Source organism: Filicampus tigris, chromosome 12, assembly GCF_054856515.1.
Source record: "Filicampus tigris isolate MCC_2025a chromosome 12, RoL_Ftig_1.0, whole genome shotgun sequence".
Lineage (NCBI taxonomy): Eukaryota > Metazoa > Chordata > Actinopteri > Syngnathiformes > Syngnathidae > Filicampus > Filicampus tigris.
The window spans coordinates 7,860,036-7,876,544 of NC_141228.1; the positions used below are offsets into that span (position 1 = coordinate 7,860,036).

At 39.5% G+C, this 16,509-nt stretch overlaps 1 protein-coding gene across 1 annotated transcript; it reads left to right on the plus strand.

The window, feature by feature from the left end:
* Positions 1-698: 698 nt before the first annotated feature.
* Positions 699-15,580, plus strand: slc5a5 (solute carrier family 5 member 5). Its single transcript, XM_086047487.1, has 15 exons — positions 699-1,067; positions 3,575-3,640; positions 4,139-4,190; positions 4,443-4,510; positions 4,669-4,823; positions 5,787-5,927; positions 7,557-7,686; positions 7,974-8,062; positions 10,095-10,207; positions 10,400-10,470; positions 11,233-11,319; positions 12,845-13,041; positions 13,161-13,258; positions 13,686-13,771; positions 15,467-15,580. The coding sequence occupies exons 1-15, from the start codon at positions 699-701 to the stop codon at positions 15,578-15,580; spliced, it is 1,836 nt and encodes a 611-aa protein (XP_085903613.1).
* The last annotated feature ends 929 nt before the right edge of the window (positions 15,581-16,509 follow it).

Below are 16,509 nucleotides of genomic sequence, written 5' to 3' on the forward strand. Positions count from 1 at the left end.
TTTGGGGAAACTATTATGAAATTATTTTTGAATTTGTGTTTCGTTGTGTTTTTTTTATTGTATTGAATATTAAGAATGACATAATTGTGGTTGTCTAAGGAGGATCTGAACTTCATATTATTCAGTTTGTCATTTTATTTGAATATACGATGTGTCTGGACAGGAGGATTGTGCTCAGTGAGAGAAATAATCAGGCCCACCCTGATTTTTCCAGGCCCACCCATTAGCCACGTTCTGGCTCCGCCCCTGTCCAATTGATATTAATGTCTCAGAGATTGACCTTTTTACTAGCAGTTTGTGTTGTATTTTTGTAACTGCAGATAATTTCAACTGCAATTCTGTGTTGTGTGTTTTTATTTGTAGGTCGATAATTGTTATTTTGTTACAGTTTATTACATTATATGTTACTGAACAGTTGTCAAGCTGTGCCATATGCATTTTTGGTGTCCGTCGCGAGCGTCAGCTGCGTCCCACATTGTCCCCCACAAGCATACTCCCTGTCCCACATCTGGTGAGTTTGGATCTGGTCACTCTACCTGTGGGCTGTGTGTTTGACACCCCTGCTCTAGGAGGTGGACCTTATGTAAATGTTGATCATTAATATCCCTCATGCACTGCTGAAGGTAGGAGCAAAAGAGGAAGGAGACATGTTCAATTGTAAGTTCAAGTTCTAAAGTGAGAGTCCTTGGTCCCATAGAATGATGGCGGATCAGTCAGCCAGCGAGCCGCCCACACAGACCTTTGTTGTGGCCGACTATGCAGTCTTTGCTGTCATGCTCCTGGTCTCCATGGCCATCGGACTTTATCAGGCCCTGAAGAAGCAGCCGCAGGATGCCAGCACCGATGACTTCTTCACGGGCGGTCGCGGTATGTCGGCGGTGCCTGTCGGACTCTCCCTCTGTGCCAGCTTTATGTCAGCTGTCCAGGTTTTGGGAGTTCCATCTGAAGCTTATCGCTTTGGATTGAAATTTCTCTACATGTGCCTTGGACAAAGCATCAACTCTCTGCTGACTGCTTACTTGTTCCTGCCAGTTTTCTTTCGACTTGGCATCACAAGCACCAATCAGGTTGTAATTGACGTCATTCTGAATGAAATGTAAATCAGTATAACTCACATAGCACCCAAGGTGAACAATCAGAGCTTTTTCTGTGTAATTCTAATTCACAATTTAAATGTGTTTTTATTCCTTTTAATATCCTACTTGCCTGTACCGTACCATGTTTTGAGGACTTTGAAAAGTTCAATGCAAATGAAATGGATTATCATTGTTGTAAAATGTCCGTCTGGCACGCAACACAGCTCGCACTTTCTACTGGATATGGTTAGTCACTGCTCCAATTTGGCCCCAATTTGTGGTCAGCATAAAACAAAACAATTTGGTAAAAGTTTTGGTATTGGAAAATGTTTATTATATCTATGACATATATATATATATATATATATATATATATATATATATATATATATATATACTGCAGATATATATATATATATATATATATATATATATATATATATATATATATATATACTGCAGGTATATATATATATATATATATATATATATATATATATATATATATATATATATATATATATACTGCAGACATATATATACCAGTGTATATATATATATATATATACATATATACATATATATATACTGTGTGTATATATGTATATATATATATATAATAATATATACACATATACTGTGTATATATATATATATATAGATATATATATATATGTATATATATATATATATATATATATATATATATATATATATATATATATATATATATATACTGTATATATATGCAGTATATATATTTACATTACATTACATTACTGCTATTGCTCGGCACATGTGCCACCCCTTCACACAGTTAAAAGTTTATAACATTGTCATTTTTGCGCAACGATTGTAATAATGTGTCATGCTTGACTTTCACATGAGTGACTGCATGCACAGTAGCACTTTTGAGGGCAAGGAGCCGTATCTTGGTGCTTGAGTAAATGTTCAACAATAAATCCCATAAGGACCCATCAAGACATCAGCCTTCCAAAGTCCTTTACACGTTTATGTGTGGTTTATAACTCATAATGTCCCAAAGTCATATATTGTACTATACATGCTGGAGCAGTCATATGACTCTATGTGAGTCTTTCTATCCATGACAACCTTCCAAACATAGCCATCGACATGATTGGCACATGTCTGTCGGAGAAGCGGCTCATTTTAAAGCGCTTGCTTTTGGTAGAAAAAGGTAAGTCATAAACCAATTCACAATGAAATTTGTTTCATGGTCCTTGTTTATTTTAATCCAGGGATAGGCCACCAGTTGCCCTCACCCTGACAACTGCTTTTTTTTCCCGCTGACAACACAGAGATTAGGCAACAGAGATTAGGCTTTCATTTCACAGCAAGTTTTGTCCTGAAGTGCTGTGCTTTCATTTCATTGTTGATGGTTTCTGACACCATGATGCAGACCAATTGTTGAGTACCACTCGAAGATACGTAATAAGAGGAAATTTACAATCGCATTCTTACTGATTAAATGTGCATTTAACACTTCTCCCAGACTTATTTGTACAATTGTACACCACACACAGTGGCATTTTTGGCGTAGAGACAGAAAATAACATGAAAATGCCATGGAGAAATCAATGTATTCCATTTAGCACGCTAAAGTGGCAACGTAAGATGGCCGCCGGTGGCTTCACTTCTCGCTACGGCTAGTAAGCTAGCATTGTTGAGTTCATATATATAAATCCGCGGCACAACCTTACAGCTGTCAGACTGAGACCTGTGTGTAGGTGCCGTATAAAACCCGGAAATGTATTTGCAGCGTGCGTGAACGCTTAGGTTGCCATGCTCCATGAAATGTGCAAAACACAGCACAATTCTTGCCCGCTGAATTGCAACAGAGCCAACACAATGAAGAGAGGCGGCCACAAGATGCGCACAAATAGGAAACTTACTGATCAGACAAAAGCTATTTTCCATATTTCCATCTATCCATTATTCGAACCGTTTATCCTCACAAGGGTCGCGGGCGTGCTGGAGCCTATCATAGCTGTCTTCAGGCATTAGGCCGGGTACACCCTGAACTGGTTGCCAGCCAATCGCAGGGCAGTTTTCCATATTTATAGATCAATAAATCAATCAAGGGCGCCACGGTGGGTGACTGGTTAGCACGTCCGCCTCACAGTTCAGAGGTCGTGGGTTCGATTCCCGACTCCGGCCTCCCTGTGTGGAGTTTGCATGTTCTCCCCGTGCCTGCGTGGGTTTTCTCCGAGAAAAAAATTTAAACTTCGAAAGCATCGAAACGTTTACTTGCATCTGTGATTGAAAGGAAATTGTAAACATGTATTGAGCAGTGTCATTGTTTTGTCCCAAATTTGAACTACCAAGTACCTCAAGGGAGACTATTTCTAGTGTAAATGTGTGTCCTGTATTTGTCTGACAAAATGATGAAAGAATGTTGGTGATGATCAAACCTAATGAATATAAGAGGTGAAGAATGATCAGGAATGTTATAAGTGTGGAATGTCTACCCATCACAGTATCTGAAGATGAGGTTCGGCCGAGGGATGCAGCTGCTGGGGAGCATCCAGTTTCTTGTGGCCACAGTAAGACAAGCACACACTTTGTCTTGTTCATTGCTGTCCTACAGTGATGTTTTCGTCACTTTCAGCCAACTCGAATTTACATGTCATCTCATGCACAAATATTGACAGCAGTATATTTCCAACAGTCATGATGTATAATTTGTTGTATTTCAAATTGTGTTGGATTACCTTACTGTTTTGTGGTTGAATTAACAAAATCCAATTGGGTACAAGAGGTTTTTAAAAAGTAAAAAAGTACACCGCCTTCAGTGATTTAAAAAAAAAAAATCATGAGAAAATTTAAATTATATCTGATTCCGAGTATAGTAGTACAGTCCTGATGTATGTTCAAGACTGAAAAGTGAATGTCTTGTTGCACAAAATTAATATTCACAAAAGTATAGTGATAAATGATCATATCAGCACTTGGTTTAACTTTAACTTTAGCAATAATAAAATACAGTGGAATAGAATATACTGTCATGCTTTGTTTCTGTGTTATCTATTTGCGTTCCCCAGCTGCTGTACACGGGGGTAGTCATTTATGCACCAGCATTGATCCTCAACCAAGGTGGGTGAGATTACCTGTTCACATGACCCTAAACATTTTTGCTGAATTTTGTTCTATCACCATACTTTGGTCAATTGCTGGGCAGTCAGTTGATCTTGTTAACAATTGTTAGCAACTTAAAATGACATGCTATTGTTCAAAAGTTATTAACAAGTGTTTTGTCTGTCCGATGGACCCTAATAATTTTTATGTACCTTCTATTGCCAATTAGTGGCTTCCACCCAAGGTCCCTCTCTTTATTTTCTTTCACAGCAACTGGTCTCAATATGTGGATGTCTCTTTTCTCCACCGGAATCATCTGCACCCTGTACACAACCCTGGTAAAGTCATTAAGCATGTCCATTGTCCACTAATCTAAACATTCCCATCAATACTCACTAAGAGTTGGGAAATATTGCACTAATGTATTCGCACACAACACATGTCTCAAGATATCACTTTGTGCCTAAGTGTCTCCTGTATTATCTGTCTTTTCTAGGGGGGTATAAAAGCTGTGATCTGGACAGATGTTTTCCAGATTATTTTCATGTTTTCAGGCTCTGTGGCAATTTGTATCCATGGCACAGTTCTGGTGGGTGGTCCTGCAGCGGTGCTGGAAATTGCAAACAATGGATTGCGGCTTAATTTTAATGAGTAAGTCAGGACAACCTCATTGGTCAAAGAGTATTCTTTGTATGAAGATAGAGCCATCTGATCTTTTGCCTAATGCTGCTGCCAAAAGCAATTAGGATGGGCATAGCACAGAGTTATTTTACGGACAATACTGTACAAGTACAATGCGTGCCTTGGATACAAAGCTGTGTCAGTTGATTTTGACAGAATCAAATGACTATTCGGACATCGGCATAGCTCTATTTGCATTTATCTGGTTTAGTTTCAGGTTTTAGAAATAGAACAAAAAATGTCAACACGTGACAGAAAAAAAAAAGAAATTTTAGAGGTGTCCATATTAATCCATTAATGCACAACGAATTAATTGTCAACAATTATTTAAATAATTGTGTAATCATTTACAGCTATTTTGATTTAGTTTAATTTAAAATCGTCCAAATCCTCTGATTTCAGCCTCTCAAGAGTACATTGTCTGATTTCTGTCATCTTTCATAAAAGTACACTGATTTTCTTTTGTGTTTGATCAAAATAAGACATCTGCAAACATCTGCTTTTACTTTGGAAAACAATGACCTGAACCAGTAACTGAATCAATTTTTTAAAAAAGTTGGTAAGTACAAGATCCCTCTCATGTGATATTGCTTAATCGTTGTTTAGGTGTTTTTTTAATCACTAATAATACCAAATAAACAACAATAATTGGTTAGTTTTTGCAAAATACTTAAATGCATAATAAAACTTTATCTGATTATTCTATCAATAATTGACAAAAAAAATATTCAATAGTAACAGCCCTAAAAAAGAATTCATCATCCCCTCTGTTCTGTTCTGCACTGTGGCTGGATAGTCTACAATTAAGGTGAGGTTGGTGACACTTAGCAAAAGATCAGTTGAGTAATTGTAGATTTGGTATTTTACACAGAGTTCTACAACTTAAAATGAAATACTTGTACTTGAAGTAGCTATCCTTGGATGTTTGCACAGTTTTGACTTTGACCCACGACGACGTTACACCTTCTGGAGCTTGACTGTTGGAGCTTCACTTTTGTGGCTATCCATGTATGGCGTAAACCAAGCTCAAGTGCAACGCTACATCTCCTGCAGAACCGAGAGAGAGGCCCAGTGGTGAGTCATCACGGTAATACTGATATTGCTATATTGTAAACATCACATGATTGTATGAAGAAGTCAGACATACAAAAAAAAATGTTTCCCCCTCTCAGGTAATAAGTATTATTCAGAGCTGGGCAATCCATCCTGGGGCCAGACCAGTCCGGCCCTCCGGACGCCCATTTTTGGGGCGGGGTTTGGGGGTGACAAGTTTTAAAAAAGGGCTGGAATTTTTAAAAAGGCCGGAGGTGGATTTTAGTCCGGCTCACTAATCGTCCCTCGTGCATCTGACGTGCTCGCGAGGCGGCCAAAATTTAATCTCAAACTACTCGGCAAAATGGGCAAACGACAAAAATTGCCTCCGAACGCGTCAAATGCGCCACTCCCAACTGTTACTTACTTGCATTGGGCACGTTCGGTCTGCAAAAAGCTTTAAAAAAAAAAACATGTTCGGTCTGTACAAAGAGGAGAAGAAAAGGAAGATGGAGAAGAAGAACGAGACGAAGAAGAAGGAGACAAAGACAAAGAAGGAGGATGAGAAGGACTCAAACAAACAGAGAGAAGAGAAGGGAAGCTCAGAAAAAATTGAATTATTTTTCAAAAAAGAAGATGCAGCGCGAGTTCTACAAGTGGTGGTGAAAATGACTACCAAAAGTACGATAATACATTTTTAATGATATTCAAGTAAGCTACAGTTTTTTCGCCGTTAGTCATGATGCCGTTTTAGGAGAAAAAAAATGCTCTAGCAGGTAAAATGTGTTTCCCCTCACTTTTCAGCATCCATTTTTAGATATGTTACAGTACTGTATACTGTAATCCCCTTATTGGATCGTTTTAGATGTGATGACATTTACGCACTATTTCTATTGTTTATCGTAGGCAAAAGCCGTTAGCATCTCTCCTGCGGCGGCGTCATGCACAGATGCTTTTTTTGCGGGGCGGTGGCAGGGCCGGAACGGGTTCGGGCCGATTATTTTTATGAATAAGGCCGGAGGGTCCAGGTGGGAAGGGTACCCGGGTCCCGGCTGGGGTCTGACCGGCAAAAAAGGGTCAAGTGTCCAGCTCTGGTATTATACGTACATGTCCGCATACAGGCAGCAGTATATCGCAGTATATATTTCCGCTACTGCTTAAATGTACCATTAATAGAACACCGACGGGTATCCCATAACATTTTTTTGCAGAATTTTTCATGGACTTTTTTATCATAGCTCAATATGCCTTGTTTTCCCACCGTCTAAGTATGTGATCAAGTTTACCGCTAGTTCTTTGAGAAAGAAAAAGAAGCTCTTTGTCGCAGATTATTTCTGTATACTCTGTTTGGATTGGAAGCCTTCAAATTGACACCACACCAACATTACTTTACGTCAGGTCAGATCATTCACAGAGAGCGTGCAGCCTGATAACGTTCAATTGACCGTTTACATAACGAACATTTATTTCAGATCAGAGTGCCAAAAGAAATATTCCACCCCTGTGAGTCTGAATGTAATTCCATTTGATTTCCGCCCGTTTATTTAGAGTGAGGTGTTTCTATGGAGCATTTTCAATCTGTGTGGGCTTCGAACCCGATTCTAATCGGAATACAAGGCTCCATGTAAACTTGGCTAATGTGAACTTTGGCATTATTACTTTATCTTTCAGGGCAATATTTGTCAATCAAGTAGGTTTGTGCCTAATTGTGGGGAGTGCAGGTATCTGCGGCATCGTCATGTTTGCTTATTATGTCAAGTGTGATCTACTGAAGTCTGGCAGAGTGTCTTCTCCTGATCTTGTAAGTTGAATGCTGCTTTTAGCTGTATTTTTGGTCATACCAATGATTTTTCTTTCTTTTTTAAATTGACAGTCAAGTGTGATGGAAAGACAAATAGACATACTATATATCATTTAGCGGTTCATTGGTATCATAGTTTACTTTAGTGGTTACCTGTGCTTGAGTTTGTTGTTTCTGAATATACAGCAGTTCTGACGAATATGATGAATATAGCCACTGTGAAAATACATTAAAAATTAGTTACACGACACTAATATAATTTCTCTCCCTTTGTTTTCATGATGCAGTATATGCCGTACTTTGTGCTGGATATATTCAAGAACTATAATGGCTTCCCAGGTCTTTTCCTGGCCTGTGCATACAGCGGCACACTGAGGTATTTCAATCTTGAAAAGAATCTCAAAGCACTGATTGAGAATTTGATTTTAAAGAAGATATTATGCATTGTTTTCACAATTTAAAACCATTACAAGGTGTCATTATAACATACTTTTGTCAACATAACCCAATATATCCAGACTGCAAATGAATGGCACTTGCAATGAAACCATCACTGGTTAAGCTGGTCATGTCACTGGCCACGAAAATCGTTTTTGTGGGTGCTTATTATGTAAATTAGTTCCTTTGTTACATTACACTAGGGTGGAAGTGCAGAACAGCTCACTCACAGACACATTCCGGAAATAGATAGGAAACAAAAATATTTACTTGATTGCTTAATTTCACCATTGAAAAGTGGGCGGGTGCCCTGAAGACCTAGTTATTTGTATACAGACAATAAGTCACCTTTCCATTATACTGTATGTCCCCTTTAGATGCAACAATACCACGAAATAATCCTCTATAACAGGGGTGTCAACCAAATTTTTTGTCGGGGGCCACATCGTAGTTACGGTGTCCCTCGGAGGGCCGTTATGACTCCTTATAAATGTATGATCGCCTTATATGATCACGTATACACAAATTGATGGATAGCTAGTTTTGAAATTAGGAGCCGGTAAGTAATTTTTCAATGTATTTTAAAGGGAAGGATTGGTAACAAATAACACATTGCAGTATCTCAAATCTCAGTGTTGTTAAAAGTGAAAACAATTTGCAAGAAATGTGAGGTTGACGCACACGATTTGCCTTTGCGGGCCACATAAAATTCGATTGTGGGCCAGATCTGGCCCCAGGGCTTTGAGTTTGACACGTGCTCTATAACATACAAAGTATATGTGCGTGATTGTATATAGTGGTAATGTTGAGTGTCACAGAAAATAAATGTATTAGCTTGCTTGAAGAAGAGGCAACCAATGACTAACACGCAACAACCTTGTAAGCTCAGTCAAATGAACAGGGTGGCGTGGGGCAGGGCGGGGGATGTGTCAATATGCAGAAGACTAACTTAAGGTATCATTAAAGGATTTACAGGAAGTAAAACACACACAAAATACTAGCTACGGGGAAAAACAAACACGGCATGCAACCATTGAATTTGGACATGTTTTTCAGCTGTAAAAAGGCTGTTTTAGTGATTTGATGTGACTGCTGAAAGGCAGGTCCGAATCAATCAGCACATCAAGGTGTAGCCTTGGCTGGTGTGAGCAACTACAACACAATGTTTCAGGGGTCCTCTAATGATACTTTACTGATCACAGCTGATATTAATGTCAAGGTTGAAAACGATAATGACTAACGTTACAGAGTGGACAGACAGGTGTGAGGAACAACAATGGTGAGTGTCTTGTCAACTTCTACTTCAAAAACAACTGTGTAGGATCTTGTGTTGAATCCTCACTGGGCTTTTTCCCCATTGCTAACAAACTTTCCAAATACATCTGTTTATTGTACTTATTTTTCTAGCTTGTGAATTGAATCTGAGCGTTGCGTGACCGAGACAACTTGACATGCGTCAAGAGTCAGTTATAGACAGATGTAAAAGGAGAGAATCTGGTCACTTTTCAAAATAAAATATTTTTCAGCCTCAGATAATAAAGTACTGTAAGTTTCTTTCTTTCATCTGTGTGGCCGGCCACGGCCTGGTCCAAGGTGGCCCGCGGACATGCACTTGTGAAATTTGTCTCTGTTTAATAGAACACAAAGATGGTACTGTATATCCGCAGGAAGACACAACTAATGTTGTATGAATGGCAACAGTTGGATAAACAGATTTATTTTACTTTCTGCCATCTATAGGAAGAGCATTTAATTGTACTGTGTGTCACTATATGTTGCTGGCATTGATGAAGGAGAAAATATATGTATATAGTATATACCCTGGTTGAGAATCACTGGTCAAACATACCAGTTCACCTCAACCAATTCAGAGTAATTCTACTAGCAAATACTGTTCAACTTGATATGTAATGATAAAAAAGAATTCAATGAAGAAAGACTTTCCCTTATCTATAGCATCTCTTATGCAGCACAGTTTCCACGAGTATCAATGCAATGGCTGCAGTAACGATGGAGGACCTCTTCCAACAATATCTGCTCCACGTCAGCCAGCAGAAACAACTCCTTATTTCCAAAGGACTGTGTAAGGTTGAATACTACTCATTCATCATTTACTCATCATTCACTCATTTACTATTTCTTAAGTCACATCGTTGTTGAAAATGTATAAGACTGATGATGCTCTATAGTGTGAGTGAGCACAGCAGATTGCTGGTGCTGTTACATATAATGTGGCTAAAATAATAACGCTTCTTTCTTTTTATTCTTTTTCAAGCCTTCCTCTATGGAGTTGCTTGTATAATTGTAGCTGTTCTAGCCTCATTCCTGGACTGGGGAGTTCTTCAGGTAAAAAAAAAATAAAAATCAAGGAACCAATTTCGGGCATGGTATCTTGACCCTCGGACACAATCCGTCCTGTGATGCTGGTTGACTTTCAAGTTTTTGCAATTTCAAAATGTAAATATATTTTGGGGAACATATTACCCACGTACTGATTTCAACAATGCTTTAAAGAGAAGTGGCACATGAGCAAAGATGCTGTTTTGCTGTCCTCTGTTATTTCCATTGAAATGTATATATAGTATATTGAAAATGCAGTCATTCTTTTTTTATCATATCAAATAACCAACAGGGGCACGGTGGTCGACTGGTTAGCACGTCCGCCTCACAGTTCAGAAGTCGTGGGTTTGATCCCGGCTCCGGCTTTCCTGTGTGGAGTTTGCATGTTATCCCCGTGCCTGCGTGGGTTTTCTCCGGATACTCCGGTTTCTTCCCACGTACCCAAAAACATGCTTGGTAGGTTGATTGGACACTCTAAATTGCCCCTTGGTGTGATTGTGAGTGCGGATGTTTGTTTGTCTCTGTGTGCCCTGCGATTGGCTGGCAGCCCATTCAGGGTGTCCCCCGCCTGCTGCCCCAAGACAGCTGGGATAGGCTCCAGCACGCCCGCGACCATTGTGAGGATAAGCGGTATCGATAATGGATGGATGGATAAACAACCAACATGCTATTTGTGACAGATTTAAAGCTGAAACCCGAAACTATTTGTCTCAAATTTCACATGTTCAGTTCGGTGTTTTGTCCATAGTGATTGTGCACTCTCCTTAGGGTTCCTTTACAATCATGGCGGTGGTCAGTGGTCCATTACTTGGTGTATTCATCTTGGGGATGTTTGTTCCTGCCTCAAATAGACTGGTGAGATTTTATTTTTGTACAATATGAAGGAGCTTCAGGAAATATTAGCACAATCATTCCAAAGTTTGGGGGATTTTTTCGACACCATGGTACAACTGACAAGGATTGATATTTTTTCTCTCTTGCTTTGTCAGCTTCAATAGACTTGTGTTGGGAGAGGGCAAATGTAGAAAAAGAAGCCATACACGACTGAAATGATTGACGTCATGTGCTGAGTCAGGACACAGACAACTCACGCTTATGTATCATGCACCTAATTTTTCTTGTTGTCACATAAGGCCCAACATGGATAATTAGTTACGAAGTGTATGGTAGTGCAGGAACCTTACTCCTTTGAATGTGATCCTACATACTCTTAACTTCTTGAGTATTTGTGAATCTGCTGCTAGAAGTACACTGAATTGATTTGATAAAACATGTTTTATTGTAGTGGCTTTCACGGTTACACTCCGGATGGATTCAGGTACAATGTATGGCACATGTAGCGTAGCCGAGGGTATCATAGCATGGCACAGTGAAGCAAAGTGGTCAATAAAGAATAGGAAGCCTTGATTTTTTTTTCAAAAAAATTAGTGTCCTCTATTGTGGGAGTGATGGGTGCGAAACCTGAACAGCGTTGGACATATAGGATTGCTATAAGACCTGCTATACACACATCGCTTGCTGTACTAACTCAAATAAACATCAACACGAAATATGGATGCAATATTGTACATTATACAAAAATAGCAGTAAAATCAGCGGCAACAAGTCACACAAATGGCCAAAGTATTCATCAGCTTCAGTAAATAACATGCGTCACCATTTCGTACTTTTCTTCGATGACAAACGTGCTCAAAACCTAAATTCTACGCAATAATCACAACATTGAGGGATACTTGGACTCGACTACCAACAGTATTGCAACTTATTCTCCTTATTTTGGCACTTTCACTCACCTGTAACACACAGCACATCAGCGACAGTTACAGCGAGACATGACGCAATGAGCTGCACTGTCTACTGACTTCCGGGTCAAAAGGACCCCATAGCTGTCTCAGGTGCCTTAATTAACCTTACAAATCTTATTTTAGTTAGCCACTGATAAAATACTGTAATACATGCACATAAACATGTTGAAAATCATTGTACCGAAATAATAACAAAAAAATTCTATACATTGGTGAGGAGCATGGATGTCATCAACTTATGTACCCAACATTGTACAACAACAACTACCATGGGCCCCACACTGGTGACACGCGAATGCACAAATGAACACTCGCGATCAAACTTGTACAAGGCACGTGACGCCATAGTTCATTTCGCATCCGGTCTAAATGTAGCATTATTCAGCAAACAGGGAACATAAAGGCAAGGAGAGGAGCAGAGTAAAAAGTGTCCTTCTTCGTCAGAGCCAAAACGTCATGTATGAGGTTTCAAACTCAAGACTTACTTTTATACTTCCCCCACAAATGTTTTTGTTGAATTAAAAAATTTTCGACTCCTGACTCGAAAGGTACAATTGCATATTTTGATGTTTTAGGGGACATTCATAGGAATAGCAGCTGGCTACTGTGTCTCTCTCTGGCTGGCTGTTGGTTCCACTCTTTACCCGCCCAGTTCAAGGACCATGGGCGTGCTGCCTAATTATGCAGTCGAGTGTCAACCTGGAAACATCACCTTGAATGGCACTCAGCATCAACACTCCATCTCAACTCCACTTCAACCCGACAACCCACAGTCAGTCATACCCGACAAGCATTTATGTTTTTCACTAATAAAGTTTATCTTATAATATCAGTAATGTACAAGACATCCAGAAAGTAAAGATATTTATGGCTATCTTTTTCATTATCTAGGGGCCTGCATAACTTGTACTCCGTCTCCTATCTCTACTTTGGTGCCATGGCAACAAGCTCGGTTGTACTAGTTGGGCTCCTCGTGAGCTATGTTACAGGTGAGGATACAGTATAAAGACACTTGAGGCACATTCATAAAGAGACTAAGCAATGTGATTATTTCTAACCCTTTCATGCAAAGTGGTCACAACAGTGGACAGCTATTTAAAAGTTGCTTTTGCCTATATTAATTAATCTTTTAAATAATTTAATTTTAAATAATAACATTAAATCATAATTAATGCATGTAAGGGTTAAAGACATTTTTTAAATTTTAGATTAATTAATGTCCAATATAGTGACCATTATGCACGAAAGGGCTCATATCTGCTTGGTCACACACGTCTGACTTTTCTCGCTCATGTCTCGTGTGTTTAGTCAAAAGTGAGTAAATATGAGACCCACTTATGGAGACTGAATTCAGTTTTAAGGTGAATTTTTACATCACATTATTGTGGAAGTGAACACATTTCTCTCATCATGCAGGACCAATGAAGAGAGCTGATATTAAGGAGGGTTTATTATGGTGGGACTTGGGTAAGAAGCAAGCAGTCATCCAATCACAGTGCGGGGTAAGTGATGATTTCACATTCCCAAGAGTTCTAAAACATAAGAATTACTGCCACGGTCATAGATAGATAAGTATGATGCACAACACAAGCATGTTCGATATGAAAGTAGTTCAAACTGAATTTGGCCAATTGAACAAACTAGTGAAGCTTAATACAAGTGACTATAAAGCAATGGCAAATATGTTCCAAGTGCAGTGGTGACAGACAGCACCCGACGGCAGCGATGTGCCTGCCAGTAACCAGAGAAGACATTCAAAATGGGACAAGTGTATTAATTCAGTATGCATAATTAGTAAAAATAAAACAAGTATGCATAGGAAATATTGTTTTGGACCTCAACATAACGAGAAATTATTAACAGGAAAACAGGACTTTCCGACGGCGGATTGGTGTGTAGAGGCCTTTAGCAGTGCCGCTAGCAGCGACCGGAGAGCAGCTAGCAACATGGACTGTTCTGGTGCTAGGACATAGATCATTTTTCCCATCGCCCTCATCTTCTTTGCCCCCCTGGGAGACTGGGAGATTTTTTGGGAATATTTAGTTTTAATTACAAAGCGATCCATTGCTGGGATGGACTTTAAGCTAACTAAGTCTAACCTCTCACACAAGTAACTGACTCACCCACCTCTCCCTGCCCTCACACACACGAGATACAGCTGCAGCACAAAGGGACCAGGAATTGTCTTTGAACGGAATGGGTACCTGTGAAATTTTTAATGTTTTTAAACTAAAATAACTAACTAACTAACTAACTAACTAACTAACTAACTAAATAAATAAATAAATAAATAAATAAATAAATACATAAATATATGGAGGGTGAAGGTTAGCTTGACAGATTTTTCTGACAGAGCTATAGCACCGCCCCTTGCACCAGTGTAGCACCATGCATGATTATTGCTTGTGCCATTTTCTTGTTTTGGTTTCTCAGAGAGCCTTTTCGCCTAACGTAACCACAAGCAGCATTTGACTCCATTTCACCACTCAATTGGAGGCAGACGGTCACATAACCACACTCAAAGTCTGTGTGGCCCCACACAGAAGCACCTTTTTAAAAGTGACTGATTTATGTGAGTGCACTGCGATTGGCTGGCAACCAATTCAGGGTGTCCTCCCGCCTACTGCCCGAAGACAGCTGGGATAGGCTCCAGCACGCACCGCGACCCTTGTGAGGACAAGCGGCATAGATAATGGATGGATGGATGATTTCCGTGAAACATACACAACCGAGGCGACAACGGCATGCGGCTCACACAGGGGCACAAAACCCTTGGCTTCATATTCAACCTATTTACGTTACAAACTTTGAAAAAGAGCAGCATCTGTGCCTGTCTAAAAATGTCCACATTTTAGCCTGCAATAACTCCACTTCGAACTTGTTCTGAATTCAAAAGAATCAGGAGTAACCAGTTACTCAGTACTTGAGTAGTTTGTCACAGAATATGTATTTACTCTTACTCAACTAATTATTTAGAGTACTACTTTTTACATTTACTTGAGTCATATTATTCCAAAGTAACAGTACTCCTACTTGAATACAATTTTTGGCTGTTCTACCCACCTCTGCCCATGACAGAGTGGCCCTAGAAAACATTATTTTCAATTTTTGGTCTTGAAGTGGGGTCTAAAAGTGTCATGCTTCATGCTCCAAATGTATTTACACTAACCTCTTTATTATTTGTTTTCATTTCTCAGGGCATGTGTGCAGAAAGACAATGTGTGCCTATGATGACGCTGCAACAAAGTGATGAAAACCACACACAAGAAATGGAAAACGTTCACATGGTTAGGTCCCTTGTGAAAGTGTAAACAGAGGTTTTTATCACAAGAACATACTGTAGTTATACCTTGTTTCAGGACTAATTCTGTCCTTTCTCCTGTGTGTCTTAATTTCCCTCTTGGGATTAATAAAGTATCCATCAACCAAATTCTTTTTCAGTCAACGTCTGTAATGCTGGATCACAGAGCAGACTCCACAAACGATGAGGAATCAAATATTTATTTAACCAAAAGTGCATGGAAAATGGAAAACAAAAATAACAAACACAGCGAACAAAAAAAGACACAATAGATGGAACGGATAGACGGAAAAAAGAGCTTCCGACTATGCTTAGTCCGAATATTTTTGAGAGTTTCCCAACTATTGTTTATCGCCTACAAAATGGGCATCCATCATAGGTGGATAGTCGGACCGGTATGCCTCGCTCTGAATATATCCATCCATCTATTTCCAGATCTGGGCATTCCGCCTATGTGACGGACCCAGATGCCCATTTTGTAGGCGATTAAATGATAAAAGGTCAATTTAAAAAAATAGTCGGACTAAGCATAGTCGGAAGTCCATTTTTAAGTGCCTATGTAATCGTCTATTTCCGTGGTGAAGCTGCAATGATCGCGGCAAGATTTCTGTATAGTATTGTTAGATGGAGTTGTTGTTGTTTGGGGGACAGATTTGAGTGAGGGGCAGTGACGTTTGACCGAGGCCCAACCCCAGTACCCACACTTGCACCCTTGTGCCCCTCATTTGTGCGTTCCGGCCGAGGGTACGAGTGTGTAGGGTGTCTCAATTCTGCAAAGTGCTCTGTCGCCCTGCCGTCTTTGCACCCTTGTTCTGAAATTCAACTGAGCTCGCATCCATGGCCCCTGAACCAAAGCATATTACCCACAATTCATTGCGAATGACATTCAGTGTAATTTGTGTATCTGTACCGAAAAAATTTCTCTTCAAGTGTAAATAT

Coding starts and splice junctions, on each gene's coding strand:
- slc5a5 (XM_086047487.1), top strand. CDS start 699: ATGATGGCGGATCAGTCAGCCAGCGAGCCGCCCACACAGACCTTTGTT. Junction 4,191..4,442: donor AGCATTGATCCTCAACCAAG/GTGGGTGAGATT, acceptor TTTCTTTCACAG/CAACTGGTCTCAATATGTGG. Junction 10,208..10,399: donor CCTTATTTCCAAAGGACTGT/GTAAGGTTGAAT, acceptor TTCTTTTTCAAG/CCTTCCTCTATGGAGTTGCT.